The sequence below is a fragment of the Coregonus lavaretus genome (genome assembly GCF_964263955.1).
Source record: "Coregonus lavaretus genome assembly, contig: HAP1_SCAFFOLD_8511, whole genome shotgun sequence".
Classification (NCBI taxonomy): Eukaryota; Metazoa; Chordata; class Actinopteri; order Salmoniformes; family Salmonidae; genus Coregonus; species Coregonus lavaretus.
The window spans coordinates 10,736-20,600 of record NW_028156367.1 but is presented as its reverse complement, the minus strand read 5'-3'; the positions used below and the strand labels follow the sequence as shown (position 1 = coordinate 20,600).

The following is a 9,865-nucleotide window of genomic DNA, read 5'->3' as shown; positions in this document are numbered from 1 at the left end:
CAATGACAATTGGGTCATGATCACATCGCCTGCATTCTCTGTTCTGAGAAATAGTATCGCGAATCCGGTGTGGGAGAGCAGTTCTTCAGGGGAGAAGGGCGCAGCGAGAATCAACAAGCCATTTCTTCACCTCGTTTCTCCCTCAGACCCTTTACGGCAGGCTAATCGTATACCCATAAAGATTTTGAAAATGCTTACCGCACGGGGAGGTCATATTTTGCACCCGGAGTACCTTCAACCTTTGCCATCAACCCCTATCAGTCCCATCGAGGTAAGCACCACATATACTACGGGATATAATAGGGATAGCTAAAGTGTGATTTTGGGCAGTTACAAACGAATCTTCATATTTTTTTTATATTGGTACTATTAGGCAATTTTTCTTGTAACTATATCAGTTAATTATCATATTGTTATTGTAAAATGAACTGGAGATAAATGTAGTCCTATGCGCAGTGTGTTAAACTTGTGCGTAATTTTGTGGTGTTCTCCAAGGGCGCATAAAATACTGCATATATAACAGGAACATATTGGTTCTTTTTTAAACACCCCATAAATAAAAAAACATTACAGTGAAAACGTGAATAATAAGTATTATTTTATCTTATTTCGCAGCTGGATGCCAAGAAAAGTCCGTTGGCTCTCTTAGCACAGACCTGCTCTCAAATCGGCAAACCAGACCCTCCGTCCTCTTCCAAACTCTCATCCGTAACCTCAAATGGATCTAGTGACAAAGAGACCAAATCTGCACCATTAAAAATGAGTGACATTGGAAATGAAGACAAATCTAGCTTCAAACCCTACTCCAAATCATCGGAGAAGAACAAGGACTCCTCGTTCGGCAGTGGCAGTCTGAGTGGAGATAAAGTTAGTTTCCGAGTGCCTAGCGCCACCTGTCAGCCGTTCACCCCCAGGACAGGCAGCCCCAGCTCCTGCCACTCTGTGTCTCCGCTGCCGTCAGATGGTAAGCAGGGAGACACGGAGGAAAATAAGAAGGAATTTGATAGCAATAAAAACGGTACAACGGAGGGCAGCGGCAGTCACAGACGGATATGTGGGATTAATGGTGAGGTTAACCAACGCCAGGAGAACACCTCTGGATCAAAGGCTATCACATCAGACTCACTCACATCTGTCTCCTCGTCATCATCTGTTCTGGGTTCAGGAGGACTCGTAGCGCCCGTCTCCCCCTACAAACCTGGTCACAGTGTTTTTCCCCTACCGCATTCCGGCATGTCCTACCCTGGAAGTTTAGCGGGTGCGTATGCAGGCTATCCCCAACACTTTCTCCCTCATGGAATGACTTTAGATCCGACGAAATCTAGCAGTCAACTACTCAGTGCTCAGTTTGCCGCTGCCAGCCAACTTCAGTGCAGTAAGGCTGGGAGCCCCTTGTCCAGGGCTTCTCCTCCGTCTCTAATGTCTGCTAGCCTGTGCAGAGACCCGTACTGCCTGAGTTACCACTGCCCGAGCCACTTATCCGGTGCTTCCGGTGCCTCTCAGTGCCATGAATCCTCGGCTTTGAAGTCAGGATACCCTCTCATGTACCCAACTCACCCTTTGCACAGCGTGCATTCCTCGCCGCCATCTTTTGCTGGACACCCGTTATATCCCTATGGCTTTATGCTCCCAAATGACCCTCTGCCACACGTCTGTAATTGGGTGTCGGCTAACGGACCTTGTGACAAGCGTTTTTCTTCCTCAGAAGAGCTTCTAAATCACCTAAGGACTCACACTGCTTTTGCGGGGACGGAGAAGTTGATATCAGGGTACCCGGGTTCATCTTCGTTAGCCAACGCAGCCGCGGCCGCCATGGCTTGCCATATGCACATGCCCCCGAACGGCACCCCGGGCAGCCCTGGAACGCTCACACTCAGGAGCCCGCATCATCCTCTGGGACTGAGCACGCGCTATCACCCCTATTCAAAGAGCCCCCTGCCCCCCGGCGCGTCGGTTCAGATGCCCGCTGCCACAGGTTCATATTACTCTCCCTATGCCTTGTACGGACAGAGACTCACCACGGCATCCGCATTAGGATACCATTAGCATACCAGTAGAAGATGCAGGCAGGCAGACAGACGGACAATAACTATACATTTATAAAGGAGATTTTAGGCCTACATTACTTTATATTGGTTGTATTTCATGCAGGACGGGATCCGTGGGCTCAATGTATTTATTTGCGATAGCTCCAAGCGTGACAAAAATAAAGTCATTATAATATAATTGGTAAGAAGCTCAAGGTGCATTCTTTTTCTTACAATTAAAGATGTAGGATATATTGGATGACGCCATCTTGACGTTACATTGACATTACAAGGCAGTGAGTATGTTGTTTTTGAAATGCTTATTTTGAGGAGTTGTATGTTTCCTACATACAAAAGGCCTGCAGGCCTATTCCTTATTTTTTTATTGTGTTTTTCATCGGAAAGTGGTAGCCTATTTTGATGTCTGGTGGGCCACATCGCAAATAACCTTTCCACATTAAACTATACCTTAGAATGACATGTTTAGATAATTTTCTGGTAAATTGGGCTATCTCATATTTCTTCATAAATTACATTATTAATTCCACAAGCTAAATCAGGTTTATGAACCTGGTAGGTTGTTTATGGAATAAATAATTCGACCTAAAAATGGCTTGATTACTTCATGATTAACACTTGAGTATGTGAGACATGAGCATCATTGGTCTGTTAAAAATCGACGCAATTTAATTGATTTTAAGACGTGTGTAGGGCCTATTTCCGTTTTAAGTCTGTGCCATATAAACTACATTTTAGTAACATTTTATTCGAATCACATTTTATTCACATTTCGATACCTTTAAGACTGCAAAATATATATTTAAATAAGTAAGCCAAATTGCAGGCTAGGCTACAGTGATCTGACACAAATGTATTTCGCCACTCGATGTGCAATAGAGTCATTTATTGTTAGATTAATTTAGGCGGTAGCCTAATAATCTATCTGATATTAATTTCAACATGCCATTAGAAAATGGAGTATTTTTTAATTTTATTTTTTAAATTATATTTAGCCTACACCTTCGAACAAATGACGGTCTCAGTCAGATTAAATCAGAATAAGGAAGTTATCCGCGTGTGCAGTTATATGTAAAACATGCAATTTCAGCAGCACGTTGTGACAGAACAATCGATCGTAAAAAGTAACACCCCATAGAACACGAATGATTGTTTTGCGTCTACTTTTCATCTCGCAGGATTCCCTTTGGACATATTTTTCTGGGCATAGAGAGTTTTTCATAACAGAGAAGTGAGATTAGATACATTTATAAATTTGCTATAAAAACAATTAGGCCTATTCTTTTTGTTAGGGTAAATATTTCTGTTTAGGCTACTGTGTATAGGGCGCAATATTGGCTATATGATCTGAACACATCATCTAATTTATCCTAAAGTCAAAACTCTTTATTCTACAAAAATGCTGTCATGTTTTAGGTTATGGCGTTATGTTTTAGATTGTGGCGGTTGTAGTCCGTTGCGTTTAAATATTTTTCTTCATCAACTTGTTTTAAAGAAAAACGACGCGTTCTGGAAGATTTTTTTGCTGGCTGCATTGCTCCATAGCCTACCATATGGGACAAGCCAACACACGTTTATATTTTCAAACTACGGTTATTGAATGTCAATCAAATTATGGAGAACACAATAGGTTAAATCAGATAGACCACTCCATAAGTACGCATGTATTTTCGATACAATCCTTGCACAGATCAATATCCGAGGCACTCAACTAAGAAACCAACATGCGGGTGAAATAGTCTATAGCTGCCCGATAATACTTATAGGCTACTACCATCAAGAAGGCACATCAAGTGTAGGCCTATACTGTTTTGAGAGGATTGTAATGCTATTACATAATACACTATGGAAGGGGTTCCACTTGTTTTATGATTCTACAATCTGGAAAACTAAAACCTCTCAGTCCTGCTCCCGAAGAAAGGGACGGCGCCGCAGCTGATGCATCGTTACCCACAGTAGGCCTATATGCACGCAGACGTCAGGCAACTAGGCGTCAGGCTGCACACCTATTTCCACTTATACATTAGGCAACATTACGACTGTTATATATAATTACTGTGTGTGTGTGTGTGTGTGTGTGTGTCTGTGTCTGTGTGTGTTTCCCACATCAATATGATGTATGTCAATATAAACACATAAATTAAATGCATACAACACTGGATTAATTCATTTAAACATTGCCAAATGATTTATAAAAATAAGCATTTTAATCCTTCCAGTTAAATTATGAGATCACACCTTATTTTATGAACAATGAAATAATTGGCAAAATGAAATAAATGGCAGCTGTGCTAAACAATGATTTATAATGACACCCAATGTGAGATATTTAAGCAGCTTTTGTGATTGCAGTATTGAAGCCCTATGAAGCAAATAGCATGGAATCAAGCAAGGCCTAACACATTAAATTATCTCCTTAACCACATCTGCTGAATCAAGCAAACAATGTCATAACCCATCCCAGAGTAAATCACAGCTATTCCCAAGAGATAACATCAACATCATTACACAGCTATTCCCAAGAGATAAAATCAACATAATTAATGGTCACAAGTCATATTCATCAAATCGACCAACCCTTTTCAACAGATTAATTCTTTACCAGCCCGCTATCATGATGCATGATGCTAGCCCACAACTCACCACCCCAACCAGCCCGCTCTCATGAGAATGTGGGGCCTGTTTGTAATTTACAAACGGCACATCAATGTGATTTGGAGAATATGTGAGAATATAAATGATGTCAATTGTGTTGCTCATCTATCGTTTTGGGTTTGAACTGTAGCAAGTCAATATTAGAAGGTGTTCCTAATGTTTGTACATTCAGTGTATAGTGTACATGTTTACATATACATTTATGGACTGTACATAAATGTCCTCTCCTCTCCTCTCCTCTCCTCTCCTCTCCTCTCCTCTCCTCTCCTCTCCTCTCCTCTCCTCTCCTCTCCTCTCCTCTCCTCTCCTCTCCTCTCCCCACCTCTCCTCTCCTCTCCTCTCCCCACCTCTCCTCTCCTCTCCTCTCCTCTCCTCTCCTCTCCTCTCCTCTCCTCTCCTCTCCTCTCCTCTCCTCTCCTCTCCTCTCCTCTCCTCTCCTCTCCTCTCCTCACCTCTCCTCTCCTCTCCTCTCCTCTCCTCTCCTCTCCTCTCCTCTCCTCTCCTCTCCTCTCCTCTCCTCTCCTCTCCTCTCCTCTCCTCTCCTCTCCTCTACCACCTCCCATCCTACCTACCATTATTATGTCATTATTATTATTATTATTATTATTATTATTATTATTATTATTATTATTATTATTATTATTATTATTATTATTATGTATTATGTCCCTCTCAATCACACTGATATGTCAGAATATGCTTTTCCACATGTTGTCAAGGTGATATAGTCTTGACATGAGAGATGGTTTGGTGCCTCCCAATGAATCTCCAGCCTGTCACCTGTTCCACTTTGAATTCCAATGCTAGGACGACATCTGGCCCCTTCTGGCCCAGAGAACGTAGCAGTGTAGAAAAATGCTGGATTAAGAATGGTGTATGCACAATACCAGTCAAAAGTTTGAACACACCTACTCATTCCAGGGTTTTTCTTTATTTTTTTACTATTTTCTACATTGTAGAATAATAGTGAAGACATCAAAACTATGAAATAACACATATGGAATCATGTAGTAACCAAAAAAGTGTTAAACAAATCTAAAAAATATTTTTTATTTCAGATTCTTCAAATAGCCACCCTTTGCTTTGATGACAGCTTTGCACACTCTTGGCATTCTCTCAACCAGCTTCATGGGGTAGTCACCTGGAATGCATTTCAATTAACAAGTGTGCCTTCTTAAAAGTTAATTTGTGGAATTTCATTCCATTTAATGCGTTTGAGCCAATCAGTTGTGTTGTGACAAGGTAGGGGTGGTATACAGAAGATAGCCCTATTTGGTAAAATACCAAGTCCATATTATGGCAAGAACAGCTCAAATAAGCAAAGAGTAATGACAGTCCATCATTACTTTAAGACATGAAGGTCAGTCAATACGGAACATTTCAAGAACTTTTAAGGTTTCTTCAAGTGCAGTCGCAAAAAACATCAAGCGCTATGATGAAACTGGCTCTCATGAGGACCGCCACAGGAAAGGAAGACCCAGAGTTACCTTTGCTGCAGAGGATAAGTTAATTAGAGTTAACTGCACCTCAGATTGCAGCCCAGAACTACACGGGAGGATCTTGTCAATGATCTCAAGGCAGCTGGGACCATAGTCACCAAGAAAACAATTGGTAACACACTACGCCGTAAAGGACTGAAATCCTGCAGCGCCAGCAAGGTCCCCCTGCTCAAGAAAGCACATATACAGGCCCGTCTGAAGTTTGCCAATGAACATCTGAATGATTCAGAGGAGAACTGGGTGAAAGTGTTGTGGTCAGATGAGACCAAAATCAAGCTCTTTGGCATCAATTCAACTCGCCGTGTTTGGAGGAGGAGGAATGCTGCCTATGACCCCAAGAACACCATCCCCACCATCAAACATGGAGGTGGAAACATTCTGCTAAGGGGACAGGACAACTTCACTGCATCAAAGGGACGATGGACGGGGCCATGTACCGTCAAATCTTGGGTGAGAACCTCCTTCCCTCAGCCAGGGCATTGAAAATGGGTCGTGGATGGGTATTCCATCATGACACTGACCCAAAACACACGGCCAAGGCAACAAAGGAGTGGCTCAAGAAGAAGCACATTAAGGTCATGGAGTGGCCTAGCCAGTCTCCAGACCTTAATCCCATAGAAAGAATATGTGGAGGGAGCTGAAGGTTCAAGTTGCCAAACATCAGCCTCGAAACCTTAATGACTTGGAGCAGATCTGCAAAGAGGAGTGGGACAAAATCCCTCCTGAGATGTGTGCAAACCTTGTGGCCAACTACAAGAAACGTCTGACCTCTGTGATTGCCAACAAGGGTTTTGCCACCAAGTAATAAGTCATGTTTTGCAGAGGGGTCAAATACTGATTTTTCTCATTAAAATGCAAATCAATTCATAACATTTTTGACGTGTTTTTCTGGATTTTTTTGTTGTTATTCTGTCTCTCACTGTTCAAATAAACCTACCATTAAAATTATAGACTGATCATGTCTTTGTCAGTGGGCAAACGTACAAAATCAGCAGGGGATCAAATACTTTTTCCCCTCACTGTACAAACTATGGCATATGGGAACGATTAGCGGATAAGAGGCAATCCGTAATTTCGATGAAGACATTAATGAGTGAGCTAAGACGGACGTAGTCAAAATAACTATTTGTTCAGCACTTTTGAAATGTACAGCGACAGAATTCAGAACATTCTTACAGTATTCTCCCTCTACTCCAAGTCAGAACCGTAGGATAAATAAAGGGGGCATATAAGCAGACAATGAAAGCTCTTACAATATTCGATGATGACATTTATCTAAAACAGGCTATGGGCTACGTATGCACCACCAAGTCAGAACAGTAGGCTAAGTTATGAGGGGGAAGGGGACCAAATTATTAGGATGAGGCACATGGGCTACTAACAGCTTACTACACAACATACACTGAGTATTACTTTCTTAGCTACAGTATACATATCTCCCTGGCATATTACATCATTTATGCAGCAGCATACAATACATTTTTGGACTCACCTTGTTGTGCTCACTTGAACAGGAAGGTGGCGCAGCAGTACTTCTTGTGGGCAAATCTTGTCATCAAAGTCTGGCATTCTCTGGATTTATGGTGCTTTCAAGACATTTTACATTTACATTTTAGTCATTTAGCAGACGCTCTTATCCAGAGCGACTTACAGTTAGTGAATACATATTTTTTTATACTGGCCCCCCGTGGGAATCGAACCCACAACCCTGGCGTTGCAAACGCCATGCTCTATCAACTGAGCTACATCCCTGCCGGCCATTCCCTCCCCTACCCCGGACAACGCTGGGCCAATTGTGCGCCGCCCATGAGTCTCCCGGTCGAAGGTTGAATCATGACGTTAGTGATCTTCAGGTCGGAGCTCTAGGAAGAGGGCAGAGTTCCTGACTTGGAATTCCGATTGGATGACCGCTCAAAACGTATTTTCCCAGTCTGAGCTCGTTTTTCTCAGAGTTCTCAGTTGACTTGAACTCACTGAAGTCTGAGATTTCCCAGTTCCGAGTCTCCAGTTGTTTTGAACACTGCAGAAGTCATGCTGGATTGACATCATGGCCAATGTATTCAACCTTTTCTGGCCCATTGTGTTGCATGTGAATGTTTATCCTTTTAAGCTTGGAAAAGCTTAATAAAAATTGAAAAGCTGAAATGTCTTGAATCAATAAGTATTCAACCTCTTTGTTATGGCAAGTCTAAATACGTTCAGGTGTATACATTTGCCTAACAAGTCACATTAAAAGTTGCTTGGACTCAGTCTGTGTGCAATAATAGTGTTTAACATGATTTTTGAATGACTACCTCATCTTTGTACCCCACACACACAATTATCTGTAGGTCCCTCAGTCGAGCAGTGCATTTCAAACACAGATTCAACCACAAAGACCAGGGAGGTTTTCCAATGGTTCGCAAAGAAGGGCACCTATTGGTAGATGGGTAAAAAAAAAAAAAGCAGACATTGAATATCCCTTTGAGCATGGTGAAGTTATTAATTACACTTTGGATGGTGTATCAATACACCCAGTCACTACAAAGATACAGGTGTCCTTCCTAACTCAGTTGCCAGAGAGGAAGGAAACCGCTCAGTGATTTCACCATGAGGCCAATGGTGACTTTAAAACCGTTACAGAGTTTAGTGGCTGCGATAGGAGAAAACTGAGGATGGATCAACAACATTGTAGGTACTCCACAATACTAACCGAATTGACAGAGTGAAAAAAGGGAAGCCTGTACAGAATAAAAATATTTCAAAACATGCATCCTGTTTGCAACAAGGCACTAAAGTAATAATGAAAAAAATGTGGCAAAGCAATTAACTTTTTGTCCTGAATACAAAGTGTTATGTTTGGGGCAAATCCAATACAACAAATTACTGAGTACCACTCCATATTTTTAAGCATAGTGGTGGCTGCATCATGTTATGGGTGTGCTTGTAATCGTTAAGGACTGGGGAGTTTTTCAAGATGAAAAAGGAACGGAATGGAGCTAAGCACAGGCAAAATTCTAGAGGAAAACCTGGTTCAGTCTGCTTTCCAACTGTCACTGGGAAATGAATTCACCTTTCAGCAGGACAATAGCCTAAAACGCAAGGCCAAATCTAGACTGGAGTTGCTTACCAAGAAGACAGTGAATGGTCCTGAGTGGCCAAGTTACAGTTTTGACTTAAATCTACTTGAAAATCTATGGCAAGACCTAAAAATGGTTTTGATCAACAACCAATTTGACAAAGATTGAAGAATTTTGAAAAGAATAATGGGAAAATGTTGCACAATCCAGGTGTGAAAAGCTCTTAGAGACTCACCCAGAAAGACTCACAGCTGTAATCATTGCCAAAGGTGCTTCTACAAAGTATTGACTCAGGGGTGTGAATACTTATGTAAATTAGATATTTCTGTATTTCATTTGCAATAAATTTGCCAACATTTCTAAAAACGTTTTTTCACTTTCTCATTATGGGGTATTGTTTGAAGATGGGTGAAAATAAATATATTTCATCCATTTTGAATTCATGCTGTAACACAACACAAATGTGGAATAAGTCAAGGGGTATGAACACTTTCTGAAGGCACTGTATGTGTCCAAAAAATAAAAAAAATATTTCCTGAGTTTATTATATCTCCTAGATATAGGACAGACACTTTAAAACCTTATTCCTTATGATACATTTTTCTAG

General features: G+C 41.4%; 1 protein-coding gene across 1 annotated transcript; it reads left to right on the top strand.

Annotated features, from left to right (window-relative positions):
• Positions 1 to 16: 16 nt before the first annotated feature.
• LOC311126433 (zinc finger protein 503-like) lies at positions 17 to 2,150 on the top strand (the record flags this gene model as incomplete). The annotated part of the gene is made up of 2 exons (XM_084200433.1): positions 17 to 271; positions 616 to 2,150. 2 exons carry the CDS (start codon positions 17 to 19, stop codon positions 2,044 to 2,046), a joined length of 1,686 nt encoding a protein of 561 aa, XP_084056559.1. The 3' UTR covers positions 2,047 to 2,150.
• Positions 2,151 to 9,865: the final 7,715 nt, after the last annotated feature.